General features: G+C 41.0%; 1 protein-coding gene across 5 annotated transcripts in view; it reads right to left on the bottom strand.

Annotated features, from left to right (window-relative positions):
* The window catches only part of ANKRD42 (ankyrin repeat domain 42), a 21,318-nt gene extending 7,522 nt beyond the window's left edge, over nucleotides 1–13,796 (bottom strand). Inside the window, exons 1-11 of one of the 5 annotated variants that reach the window (XM_027677492.1) lie at nucleotides 13,696–13,796; nucleotides 11,993–12,146; nucleotides 10,794–10,957; nucleotides 9,124–9,231; nucleotides 8,684–8,803; nucleotides 8,014–8,149; nucleotides 4,564–4,764; nucleotides 3,472–3,597; nucleotides 1,838–1,943; nucleotides 1,042–1,217; nucleotides 511–637 (exon numbers count right to left, since the gene is read on the bottom strand). In XM_027677492.1, the coding sequence (XP_027533293.1) occupies nucleotides 511–637; nucleotides 1,042–1,217; nucleotides 1,838–1,943; nucleotides 3,472–3,597; nucleotides 4,564–4,764; nucleotides 8,014–8,149; nucleotides 8,684–8,803; nucleotides 9,124–9,231; nucleotides 10,794–10,957; nucleotides 11,993–12,008 (1,280 nt within the window). In that variant the 5' untranslated portion in view covers nucleotides 12,009–12,146; nucleotides 13,696–13,796. Of the gene's footprint in view, nucleotides 1–510; nucleotides 638–1,041; nucleotides 1,218–1,837; nucleotides 1,944–3,471; nucleotides 3,598–4,563; nucleotides 4,765–8,013; nucleotides 8,150–8,683; nucleotides 8,804–9,123; nucleotides 9,232–10,793; nucleotides 10,958–11,992; nucleotides 12,147–12,291; nucleotides 13,027–13,695 lie in introns of those variants that run through there. The other 4 variants (XM_027677494.1, XM_027677493.1, XM_027677495.1 and 1 more) reach the window with 4 other exon arrangements.

Below are 13,796 nucleotides of genomic sequence, written 5' to 3'. Positions count from 1 at the left end.
AGACAAGGGCAGGTCTGCTCATAGTTGGGGTTGTTTTCTGTGGTCTGGATACAAGCTAATGCTTTCCTGAGCATAGAAACATATTGCCCTTGACACAGAAATGTAGCAGGTCACTGAATAATCTCTGCTGTATATGCACTTCCATCCAAGCCATGCTAAGACTAATGCCTTTTTTCAGGTTTATTAAAGTGCACACACATCTTTGGCATCCTCAGTGGAAACAAAACAGCGAGGACTTATCAGACCTACTGCACACACACTGCAGGAAAACCTGAAGGCCAAACAGATGATCTTGCCCAAGAAGTGTACACCTGTCAAGCACTTCTGTTGAGCTGGTGGTAGAAGTTTAGAAATGGTCGGACAAATTGCTGCAGTCCATTTCTTTTTGACCTGGTTAAAGTTGGCAAATAGAAAAGACAGACTGGGCAAAGCAAATTTGAGTGTAGCCTTAAAAAAGGCTTTAAAATGGGCCCCACGAAGTTAAACATTAGGAGGGCAAAATGACCTTACTTCTCAGCTTTCCTTTCTTCTCTTTTCATCTTCCTCTCCTCTTCAGTTATCCCTCCCAGCTGTCTGTAGTTGCTGTAGGCAATTTCTAGAAGTTGCTGAAGTTCTTGAATCTTGTGGTAGGCCCTTACTGTAGGACAGAGTTCTCCAGGTAGGTAAAATGCATGGACAAGGCAGTCACGATGGAATCCAATAGTCTGGAAAACAGTCTCACAGAGCAGAAATCACACTGCTCAGCAAATACTGAGCTACAGCTGACACCCACACTGCAAAGAGATCTCAAAAACAAGTAGCAATCCAATATAGTTTCACCAACATGGATTAAAATGGTGTAACAAATATGTTCTGATTGCTGTCTGCTATGCTTTCTAATTTTCCACAATTTGTTTGAATGCTCAGTGGTACAGATATCCTGCCAACTAACACATCTTACAACAGAAAGGTCCCAGCAGTTAGCAGGAACTGTGCAACTATGACTATAATGTCTTCATATCAACTTTTTCAAACAAGGAATGATGGGAATACAGTGCTTACTCCGTGCGTTCCTTTTCTCTGCTTTATCCAGGGTTAAATCTTCTTTGCTATCTGTACTCCCTTCCACACCATGTCTTTCAAAAAACTTCATGTTGTTTGCATCTAGTTCTTCATCACTAGAGTTACTGTCTCCAGTTCTTGGTATCAAAAGTTCCACAGCTGCCAGATGGGCACATCTGCACAGAGAACAGTTAAACCTACACTGAAATATGCCCATCATCTGGAAAAACACGTGTGATAGAAACTCTCTGAAACTGTCCATTCCCATTTATCAGAGGGGTTTCAGGATTAAAGGAAGCACTGGTACACACACTATGAGCAGCTATCTATCTGCTTTTCGTAATATTCTTATGGTGTAAGCTCTGCCTCATTGGAATCTTATGGCAATGACTCCTACATCAGAGGTATCTTTTTCCTTTGCAGGATTTCTTAATTGAATCTCATCAGAAACTGCATTATTTTTATTAATGCAAAAATCAGCTGGCCTCCACTATTTCTCAATTACTTTGTACAGCAAACTGTGACCAGACTAGCTCACAACTCTCTTTTTCAGATCAGCTAGTTTTCCTTTTTTGTCTGACCTTGCTGAAAAGAAAATTAAAATAAAATAAGGAAAAAGTAAAACCTTTCATAGCTACAATACAGCTTTGCTTATCACTCAGAGCTGGAATTCATGGGCCTGATCTGTTCTTTCTCCATCACTGAAAATCAGGATTCATTCCAACAAAGCTGACATGATACTGATATACAAATAGTAAGTAAATAAATGTCAGAGCTACAGGATATGTACTGCTACCTCTTGGCTACATCCTTTGGAGTCTCTCCAGCATCATTTGTAATGTCACAGTCAGCTCCCATTTCAATCAACCACTGTAAGCAATGGATATGCCCCTGTTCAGCAGCTAAAGGAAGGAAGGTGCACACAAGTCAGTTATATACAACTGAAGGGTTTCAAACCTAAAATGTTCTCCTCTTGTCATTCTTTGACATGCCAGAGGTTGGGTTCTCTAAGACACCACAGGGGAGATACTATTTCAAGAGAAGCCTATGTGTCAAGATGCTCAAATCACACGGGTACACACAGTTTTGGGGAAGTGTGGTTTGGTGACTCTTTCTAGTTCCAGAAATGTATGGCAGCTCTTCCTGGACACAAGCTAAATTAAACTTGCCCAGTTCCATGTGCTGAGCATGAGACACACAAATCACTGCTGCCTCACACTCTCTTGCAGTAAGGCCTCTGTGTCCTAGTTTGGCAGCAAAGTGCTGTCACCTCTCCCTGGCTTTAGGCTCCCATGTACCAGACACAGCTGGTTGCCCCAACCTGTGGTGTGCAGAGCTGTCTCATGGAGGAGAGAAGCAGGGCTTTGTGCTGGAGCTATAGGTGCATCATTTCTTAGGGCAGACACTCAAGGCAACACTTCTCAGCAGCAGCCTCACACAAGCCCAGTCATATGATCTGGCATGGCCACTGCTCATACCAGGTGGTGCCAGGAATGATGTCTCACATATGGAAGATGATATTTGGCAAGTCTAGTTGAAACTGTACACTATTTTTCTCAAGGAAGAGTAAATTCATTTCTTGACAGCACTCCCTTTTGGATATTTGTTATATTTGTTTTCTTACTGAGATAGGGAAATGAAATTACAATATCAGGATGTAAAGTCTGGGGATGAAACAATTGTAGGTTAGCACCATTCCAAGAAAAGAAAGTGGGAAAAAACGTAGAAAACATTTTAAAATCACTACATACCTTTTTGAATGAGAACTTCAATTATGTTTTTAAAAATTCTATCATTGTATCTAGTCAAAAACAAATGTGGAAAATAGTGGTAAAAGCATATTACAAAAATGCCTCCCTGTTTCTTTCCTCTCCCATTTTTCTCTTTCAGACATTACTATGAAACCCCAAACACAAGAGGACTATTTTTTCTGTATTTTTTCTCCACTACATGTCAAGGTGTTAGATACCCAAAATGTACCTTCCTTCACAGCACCCTACCAAATGACTTTGTTGTGATTTTTACAAAACATCCCCCCAGTACTGCTATGTTCAGTAAATAAAGGTCCAGGCCACAATACAGACCATTCTTATACCTGACCAGACAGATGTTTCTAAAACCCCCATTTTGCCTGATTAAAAAAAAAAAAGGCTAAACAAAAACCGCCACTATTTAGTTTTCCTTTTAGATGTTGATATTTCTCTATTATAAACTCTTCTTTCTTGACTTCAACTTGGTGATTTTGTCTTTAAAGTGATACCTACACACAAATACATCACAAAATATGTTTTTGGGGGTTGCACTTCTGAGCCCTCAAAAATGAGATGCTGTTTTTCATGAAGTTTATCTGATGAGCAGCCACTTGAAAAACAAAGTAAACATGTCAGCAACAAACAGTAACAAGCTGAAATACAGATTGTAATTACTGACCTTTGTGCATGAGAGTGTATCCCTTATCATCCCGCTCATTGATATTGATTACTCCACTTCTCACTAATCTTCTAAGCACTAACAAGTCCCCTTTGAAAGCAGCGTCATGAGCTGGGAAAGCTAAACCTGAAAATGAAATGCACATGTTTCCAAACAGATGCCAGTAATTCTACTAAACATGTTGGTATTTGTCTGTCACAGCTGGCCTCTCTCATAGCAACTTATGTATGGATGCTTTGTATTTAAGGAGGCTAGTGCACCTTAATTGGCAAAATGCAGCTGTGTAACCAGCAGTGTTCACCACAGACTTGACTAAACATGTCTTGGTTATGACTACAGGCATCTCACACAGTTAAAAAATTAATTTCATAGACCTGAAGTAAAAAGTATAGCTTTGTTTTACGATTGAGATTGTAATACTGGTGGTAACTGGAGTAATTTGCCTGTTTTGAATTCCAAACATATAAACTATTTTACTTCTCATACTCATACAGACAATTTGATTTTTCTAGTTATCATTTATAGACAGGGACTACCGACAATATACTTTTATGCATAATGAAAAAAGACTAGCAGATAAGGACAGTAAGTTCCCAGAAGTACAGAGGTGAAGGTGCAGTTGTCATATCCGTGTTCTGCTGAGGGTTCTCCTTACAGACCTTGCCACATTTGCATCCTTTGGCTGTTCTGACTACCACAGTATTGCTAGTTAGCAAATAACCTTCATTTCAGTGGGACATTTTCAGGCTAAGTTGCTGTTCAATGCAAGTAAGAGATTCTGTGCAGACATCTGCAAACTAATGAAAATTATACAGTTTTTCTGGATCTTTGCTGGAGTCTAAAAAGAATGTGGGCAACTTGGTATTCATAGTGCAACACAGTGTGAACATGGATAAACCTAAGACATTTATAAAATTACAGTGAGTATCCCAGCCTTTAGCTACCAGTAAATGTAGTAAGCATTAAAAAGAAGTTCTTCCTTATATTTATAATTAAAATGTTATACGTCTGCTCATACAAGTTTTCAGAATCAAGCATTTCTACGGAATTATTTACAATGCCTATTTTAACTGTATCTTGATCCATACTCACCTTCCTGTGCCTCTGGATGCTCCCCCTCTTTTTCCATACCATCAATATATTGCAGAATATTATCTTTAAGGAACTGTTCAGCCAAGTCCCTTGGAGTCTCTCCTTGGTCATTCCTGGCTTTCAGTGTGTGTGTGACACTGGCCATTTTCCCAACCAAGAACTTAAAGCAATGCAAGTGTCCTTCCACTGCTGCCAGGTGGGCTACAGCACAAGGTGAAACAAAGTGTATTAGAGTAGAGCCCTGCTGCCCATGGAGAAAGCAGTGCTCTCACCACTGGTTAGATCTGGATCATCCACCAGCACTTGAGCCATCCAGCACTGCACAACAAGAGCAGCCTCGGTTCAACTGGGCATGTTCAGCTCCTATCCAGGACAGAGATGAGCTCTATGCAAAGGAGGTAGAAGAAAGGTGTCAAGGATAGGATCTGCAAAGGAGATTCCCTGGCAGAGCTGACTCTAGGAAACAAAACAACACCAACAGACCACTGGACACTAGCGAAGAGAGTGCACTGCTGGGGTCTCATCTTCCCCATGAACACAAATCTCAGTCTTCAGCAGCTGTCTGACCTCGCTGTCCTGGGGATACCCATAACGGAGGGACAGCAAGCAGTGTCCTTGATGAGGTGTTAAGGCCATTTCTGCTTTAGGCCCACCTCTACTGTGCCACCACAAACAAGTTGCATCACACCCTCAGTCACCCCATCTACAAAAGGAGGACACTGACATGCACTTTGTTGGGTAAAGTATTCGAAGGTACATTCCTCACCTGACCTTCAGGCTATGAAGAGGTTTAGTTATTTATTACTATTAGAGTGCTGGGCTTTTAAGAAAATAAAACGTACCAAACACAAGCTGATTATTTTGAAATGAGTAATTATTCTCTAGTCCCATTAATGGGAAGAACTTGCCAAATAATGCTTATTATGTGTTCTCCATGACAATGCTCTGTAAAAGCTGGCTAATGTTCTAGAGGCCAAAGGACTAGTTTGTCTCCAGGAAAGAATCCCACTATCTTCATAGTCAATAAACAATGTACCCAGGATCTAGAAAAACCATGTCACTTCATTTGGGGCACACACAATTCTCTATAGCAAACCATCCACAGCTTCCCAGAGCGTAATTGCTCTAAAAGGTGATGGATATTGGTTTTACAGCAAGATGACAATACTTTGGTACGGATGATTTCTCAAAATCTGAGCTTCATTGAAATCAGAGCCATTTTTCCCATTGTCTGAATTTTATTCAGTGAGTGAGTTACTCAGGGAGAAGGGAAAAGAAGAGGTACCGTGCTAAAGGTAAGTACTAATTAATAGTCAGCTACTGAAAAACTGACTCAACCCTTATGAATCCATTTTCAGATACCTAAAATCTCCAGGATAAAACTTCATCTCTTGGGATTAAACTTTTTTATCAGATGTTTGTCCTGTGCAGAAAGCAATCAAAAAAGCTCAACATTTTCTGCAAAGACGGTAAGGGGAAAATAGATTAAAGAGCTGTGCTCTGTTCAAGTCTTTTCGCACAGTTTCAGTGGAATGCTGTGGAATGCACATAAAGGAACTTTTCATAGGTGGCTTAACCTGCGTGTGTCTTAGTAGCCAGTACTCAACATGTAACTGTGCCATCCCATCCTTAGTCATGCTGAGCACCTGCAGTTGACACTAAAGTCAAAGGGTACTGTGATGTTAACACAGTAACATCAAAACATGCAGCTTAGTGCCAAGAACCTTGAAAAACCTTGTCTCAGGCATCACAAATAGGCAGTGGTTAGTTGGTGTTGGTATTGCAACTTCTCTGTGTTTTATCTTGCCTTTCATTAAGTCAGGCTAACTCTACTCACCCTTCTCAAAGCCACAAGTGAAAAAAGAGTGTGAAAAATATTTATAATAGGTTTGACTAGTGAGCAATAAAAGAAGTATGGATGTGGCCCAAAAATTAATACAGAGAGAAAACAAAATGTTGAATTAATAATCACAGCCCATTCTGTACGTTGAATGAGCCACAAGATTTTTTCTTCCAAAAAATTAGCATGAAAATTAGCAAAGGCAATTAGACCCTCTGCTGTAACACACACGTGCAAAAAGTGCAGCCAGTTTTTAAGTTTTAGATGTCTGGCACTGCAACCTCAGAAAATTTCTTTCAGTATTCTCTTAGGAAAAATTATAGCACTATTCAGCTAATCTTGAAGCTGAAGCGTGCAAAGATAATTTAAGTTCACTTCGATGTTACACAAGCTGAGGCAAAGCTGGTCTGTATCACTTCTACTAATCACTTCTATCACTTCTACTAATCTTTTACAAGCCATGTTCCAAAGCTTTTTCTTTCCTTTGGATCAAATGAAACAGAACAAAGGCTGGAAGATCAAGCTTCTGTAGGATGTCAAAATACAACATAACCAATTCTCTACTAACCAGTATATACAGAGCATTGAAGAAGAACTGGGCTGACATCTGCTATATCTTCACAGAAGTCTGTTATGGAAGAAGTATTCCCAAATGCAAATAAAGCTGCCTTCTACACTGCCACCAGGGTGCTTAACATCATGACCCCTTCTTGCTAATGCACCAGATCTCCTGCTGAGATGCAGGAGCCTCACATCTTCTAACGAGATCTAGGTTTGCAAAACAGAACATAGCTCTCTGTTTCCTAGGTAAGTAGCTCTTAATAGAGGGTAAAGGATTTTAAGAAGGGATTTAAAACAAGAACTCCATACAAGTTATAGAGAAAAAAAATATGGTCTCTGCAACAAATAATGGGACAAACCATAAGAGGAAAATGCTAAAAGGGAAAGGATGCAATGAGAACCCAAGACAGGAACAATACTATTCAGCTTACAGAGGATATTGAGGCAGTGGCATGGTAGGCAGAGGGACACTGGAGAAACTATGAAGAGCAAGGAATAAACACTGCCCATTTTTTTGTGCTAAAATGAATACGCTTATGATTATGAAAAGAGAACATACTACAGACAATACAGAAAGATCAGTATTCCAGAAATCAAGATGAACAAACACACCACAACCTGATCACAGTGGCACAGCTGTTAAAGCCTGGCACAAATTCAAAAAGTAGCACTTAGCAGCTGAAACTGCCTCCTGCTTCACCCACCCACCTCCCGTGACCTCCACTGGCACACCTGCTCTATCACACACATAGGAGATGCTGCACTACGCAGTGCTCTCAGTCAGTCTCATCCTGCTCCCTACTCCAGCACCCATGAGCTCTGATCCTTGCCAGCAGCAGCAAGAGGTGAATGGGATACTGTCAACAACAGAACTATACTTTGGATTTAATAAATCCTCCCATCATGAGAAAAATGGATTATCTATGCTAACTGCATGGAATCAAATAGCAAATGTTGCTGCTGTGCATTACTTAAAATTTGCTCAATTATCACAAAACACAACAACTGCAAACCAAAGGCTTAAAAACGTATGATTTATCCTGATATACCTGGAAGGTTTCCATTGTTATCCACATCATCGATACATGCTCCCCATCGAACAAGAAGCTGCAAACACCCCAAACGACCATGAAAAGCAGCATAATGAACAGGTTTCCAGTCATTCCTGTCTGAAACATTTACATTCTAAAATGAAAGCAGCAGGTTAATTCATTCACTTCTGAATCTTAGACACAAGAGAAATTTTATTTATAGTAATCAGCTGTTCATTGTGTTATATTATTTAAATCAAATCAAATAACATTTTTCAAAGTTCATGCCATATATGCAGTTCCCATTCCAAGTCTTTTCACACTTTTACTTGATACACTTATAAAAGGTGCATTTTTAGACACATTTTATTATCATAATGACCTACATTGGTCATTACTCTGTAAATATGCAACTGGATTTTTTTTTTAAGTTCATTTCTCCTTTACTATAGAAGATTTGTACAACTGCAAAAAATGACCACCACCCCAGCACCTGATCTTCATTTAATGACATCCTCAGTGGAATGTGATTTACTTACATTACTGATTCTCTCTAGATTTTTGAATCATTTCCCTAAGTGTATACTACAATTTAAAAAATGGAAATTTACCCTAAAAATAAATTCACCAACAGTAATTAATCTACAATTTTAAATCTCAGTTTAAGCTAGGGAGAGTTTTGTCTCACCGCTCCACTTCTCAGTATGGTCTGCAAGGTGTAGGATTGCCCGTGGGCTGCAGCCAAGTGTGCTGGCGTGCACCCACGGTCATCCTGAGCTTCTGTGTTTGCTCCATTTATTAATAAAGCCTAAAAGAAATGCAAAGTAGAAGTTCACTTCACAGGCTGAAAAAGCAAACACTGCCTAGATGAACAGGTTACGATGATCAGCAGGATAACTCTGGGCTGACCTCAAGGTCCTGGCACTGCACAAAATAATCTGTTTGTACAGACAGCGCAAATGTGTGCACTGGTTTTAAAATGAGTGACTTCATCCCAGATGCCAAGACACCAAGATGAGCTACTCATAGCTCCCTTAGGAGCTTCCTCAACTGATCTTCATAATGAATTTGTCCAAAATTAAGGTCTGCCCTACATACTTTTGCTTGAGAGTGAATATTTACACGTACCTGCATGCAGGCATCCTGCCCTCGGATGGCCGCAAGGTGAGCCGCTGTCCAGCCTCTGACAGTCACATGAGTTGTGTCAGCTCCATGCCAGAGCAACCAGTGAAGGCACTGCTCAACCAAAACCAAAGCGGCTTTTATTTAGCTGTTCATACCATGTATCTGAGGCACGTTTTAACTAGAATTTATCTGTCGATGTTACATTTCAAAACAGTACTCGAATACTTCACTCTGGAAATGAGACCCCAGAGCATGCCTTAGCCAGATATTTGGGCATTAGAAAGTTACAGGTAAGTTATACTTTCCAGGTTTCACCCAAGGGTACAAAATGTGCAAATAACCTACTAAATCAGACCCTAGCATTGATTTTACAGTATGGCTTCTTAATTTTACCCTTTCAGATTTAAAATGTAATCTGTGAGAATATTCACATGGCATGAGGTAAAAGCATTGGAAAAAACAATGCAAGCATCCTCACATGAATTCCAGCTAAAATTGCTCATAGGCAAAATACCATTAACTAAATTTAAAACCTCATTTAATTTATTAGGCTCCTTAGGTGTATGTAATCCCGTCTCTCTTCTCACTCTTCCATGGCTTAGTTTTGTTTTATTCACTTCTTCCAGCAGATACTATTACTTGCAATGGAATGCTTTATGGACTATCCAAAGACAGCTAGAGGGACAGTTAAAACTTTTTATTATATATTATTATAATTTATTATCTTGTTTCAGGCCATACTTCAGCTCTGGTTCCTCCACTATTTCCACCAAGGAGCTTAGAAACAAATAGATGACAGATAATTGAAAAAAGTCTAATATAATAATTGCAAAGTAGAAGAATCAAATGAAAAATGACAGAATTTACAGAGGCAGAAAAGGGTGGATAAGCAATCTGGTTTGGGGGCTGACAAAATTATGATTAGCATTTTCTTGACAGTTTCTCTACATGGCAGAAGTAGCACTGCACTTAGTATTCCTTGAGTTTAGCAAGAACTTTACATGCTTTTCTTTGGGACATGAATGGCCTTGTTGCTTCAAGGTTAGATTGCTATGAAGACTGAACAAGAAGGCTACAAGAAGAAAAGCAATGTTGTGTTGAATACAGCAGTTCAACCTTTCTGGAAGTTCAAAACTTTCATACAAGCATCTGCTGATTTCTTCATCATTATTCGACATTTTGATTTATTAAAATAAAATGTATTAAGACAACTTCTATAGAGAACGAGGCATGGGACATTGGTAAACAGAATGAACATGTTTTTATGTCACTTTTTATCTGTTTCAATCACCTTCAGAACATTTTACACATTCTGTAGGATTTTCCAGGTCTCTCAAGAGAAGAGGAAAACACAACAGGGACAAAAGGAGGTCATGAGTCTGGAAGGGAGGCCATAAGGCACATTTTGATGAGTAACAACATCAACAATTTAGTAAAATCTGACAAAGTTGATTAGGTGAAATGCCTGGGGCTTCAGAAAAAAAAAAAAAAAAAAAGAAAAGAAAATCTAAAATGCTGTACTTCTGCTCTAGGTGAACATATTTAATGAGAAAGGCAGCCAGAGATTATTCAGTTTGACTCAAGATAGCGATGTTGTGTCCAGCCTCTCCGAAAGAAGGAAATATGAACTTACAAAAACCTGGCTGTGTCTAAACACTAATGTAATGTTTTACCTCCAGACTTCCCGAGTGGGCAGCACAGTGCAAGGGTGTGAATTTGTGGACTACATCCACCTCGTTAACACCAGCTCCACTTTTAATCATCAATGCAAGCTGTTCTACATCACCAGCTTTCACTGCTTCATGCACACTAGTATAATTTTGCTTCTTCTCGACAACTAGTGAGGAACAATAAAACGGCATTAGTCAGTTGCTTAAATCAGCAACATATAAGAGATAGATAATAAGTGATGAATCAAAGAAACATCCGTGCTTCACAAAACCAGCTAAAATGTCCAGAGTAACATATGATTGAGATTCATATCACTAGAATTCCTAAGTCACTGCTGTTTGTCAGGAACAAAACAATATGCCAAAACCTGAGACATGCATGGCCCTCCAGCCCCAGTAAAGGGCCCAAGAGTAAAACCCAGCAGAAAGATGTCAAGAAGCACAGGAAGAGCAGAAAGTAGAGATACTCCGTGTTAGCAAGTGCCAGAGCAGGTTCACCCCAAAACTGTCTCTCTTCTTAAACTGTGGGTGGGCATCACAAACTCCTTCATTAATCACATTTACAAATATAACACCAGGAAGGCTTCTCACTTGGGCAAACAAGCTCTCAGCCATCACTTCCCAGGTGCTCCAAATGCTGCTGCTGGCTGCCTAAGGACTTAGCACAGCATGGCATATCACACTGGAGGGCACCAGAGCCTTCACCAAGTGAGCATACCATGTAACTGCTCTTGACTGAGCTACACAGATCATCTTCAGGATAAACTGATGTCAAAATTAAAGGCAGTTCTTTATACAATGTGTTAGTCTTCCTGTGTTGCTCTCTTGATAGAATTACAGCATTGTTCTGTCACAGCTCACTTTTCAGCAGTCTGATATTTTGCTCCCACCAAAGTGGGAGCAAATTTTCAGTGACCTCGGTGGCACAGAATGAAACTCTAAATATAGAAGCAGTAGGGTAAAAAAAAAATATTCTGTCACCAGGCCATGGGATCAAATAACCTGTGTCCTACCTTCAGGCTTTTCCACTGATTAACTACATGACTGGAAACAATGGGAATTACATATCCAAATCCCCTGGTAACACCTTGATATCTTGACAACTTGTAAATAGAAATATGAGATGTAAGCAGATCTAATGGCTGAGGGGACTAGCTTCAGACAGACAGGCATGAAAGGAACCTAAACCAATTAGTATTCACCTTCTACAGCAGCCATTATTCCAGTACCAAAAGGTAGTAACACTGTTTGATTAGGTTTCACGCTGTTAGAAGACCTGAAGAGGTGGGCTACTGTTTTGCAAGTCAAACAAGCATAAAACTGTAGGTCTTAAGTTAAGTGTCTCAGCTTCTCCACCTGTGGAGAAGAAATGGTAGAAGTAGACTGTTACACAATTTGAGGTAAAAAATATTAAATAATATCAGTGTGATATTGCATGAACATGTTTGTAATATATGTAAAAAAGCACTAAATACAATTAAAAGCAGCCTGTGCAGTTTACCAGTGCCTATTTTCATGTGCTCTGTAGTGTGATAGTAGTGCTCAGGAAGATTTGGGGTTGCAACAGAGAGGAAAGAAGGGCTGAAGCTGTTTCAGTACTCCAGGCTGACAGGAACACATCCTGTGTGCGCTATAACACACCATCAATCTTGTGAGTGCGTATAACTCCACTTCCACCTCCCCTGCTCCCCAGGCTGCATCACTGCTTCACTTAGAAACTGTGACTCCATCCTGCAAAGTACTGTTTGAACAAAGAGCAGCAGCACAGAAACACAGAATAAGTTGGGCTGGAAGGGGCTTTGGGAAGTCATCTAGTTCATGTTTCTGAATAATATTTAAGAATGTTTTGTAGTTTGAGTTGTTTGGTTTAGGTTTTTTATTGTTTGGTGGTTTTGGTTTTTTTTAAGAAACAGTATCACCAGGATATAATTTTCCCACAAGGGAGTAATTTCTCATTATAACAAGTGAGGGTTACAGATTGCAGCCCAATTATACAACTTTAAATTACAGGCAGATCTGGCCCATTGCACTACTTGGCAAAGTACTAATGTGTTTAACACAATGTTACAGTGCAGCGACTTCAAGATCTTTTTTTTTTCCTTGTTTTTTGTCCAGAAGAAAGTAAACAAGGCCCACCAGCAGAAATATTGTCTCCCCTCCCCCTCTGGAGACCTGCAGCTGCATGGAGACAGATGCCCAGGGTGGATGGTTGCATGGCTGCTTGACACAAGACAAAGGCAGCAGCCCTGGGTCTGAAGTTCAATAAACAGCTGTTAACATCAGTTCTGTAAAAAAAATATACTGATTTTCAAAGTGAAGTTCAGGCTCCATAATTTTAGTGCACTTTCTATTAAAAAAAAAAAGGTATCAAACACTCGACATTCTAAGAGAAAACTTTGTGGAAAAAATGAACTAAGGATTTTGAGATCAGTACCTGCCCAAAATTCAATTAAAGAGATTAAGGGAAGAAGAATATGGCTCAGAACAGGGGAAAGAGTCACTGTTAGGTGTTGCGACGTTCCCGTAACACACAAAGACAACCCCGCACAGCTCGCCTTTGGCAGCAGCTCCAGGGCCGCGGGAGCCGCCAGCCCAGCCCGGCCCGGCCCGGCCCGGCCCGGCCCGCCGGGGCGAAGGCCGGGGTCAGGGCAGGCGAGCCCGGCCGGCCAGCGCCGCTCCCCGCCTTTCCCCGCGCGTCTGGCGGATATTGGAGCATCCTCGGCATGGAGGGTGTGTATGTCCCGGTGGATCCCTGTGCCACAGACCGGGCAGCTCCAGGGAACCCGAGCGGAGGAAGCGCGGCGCGGACGAGCTCGCCCCACCCCTAGCCACTCGGGGGCCGCCCCCGCCCCCGGGCAAGGGAAGGGGGAAGGAGGAGGAGGAGGCGCGGGCGGAGCAATCTCACCAGCCGGAGCGGGGGCACAGCGGCCCCTCGCAGCACAGAGGGCCAGGAGCCAGTCCCTCCTCCTCCTACCCGTTGCTATGGGCACCGCGTGGGCTTCCCCC

Source organism: Neopelma chrysocephalum, unplaced genomic scaffold (assembly GCF_003984885.1).
Source record: "Neopelma chrysocephalum unplaced genomic scaffold, ASM398488v2 Primary Assembly neopelma1_43, whole genome shotgun sequence".
Taxonomy (NCBI): Eukaryota; Metazoa; Chordata; class Aves; order Passeriformes; family Pipridae; genus Neopelma; species Neopelma chrysocephalum.
The sequence above is the reverse complement of the archived record's forward strand: the minus strand, read 5'-3'. Positions and strand labels throughout refer to the sequence as shown.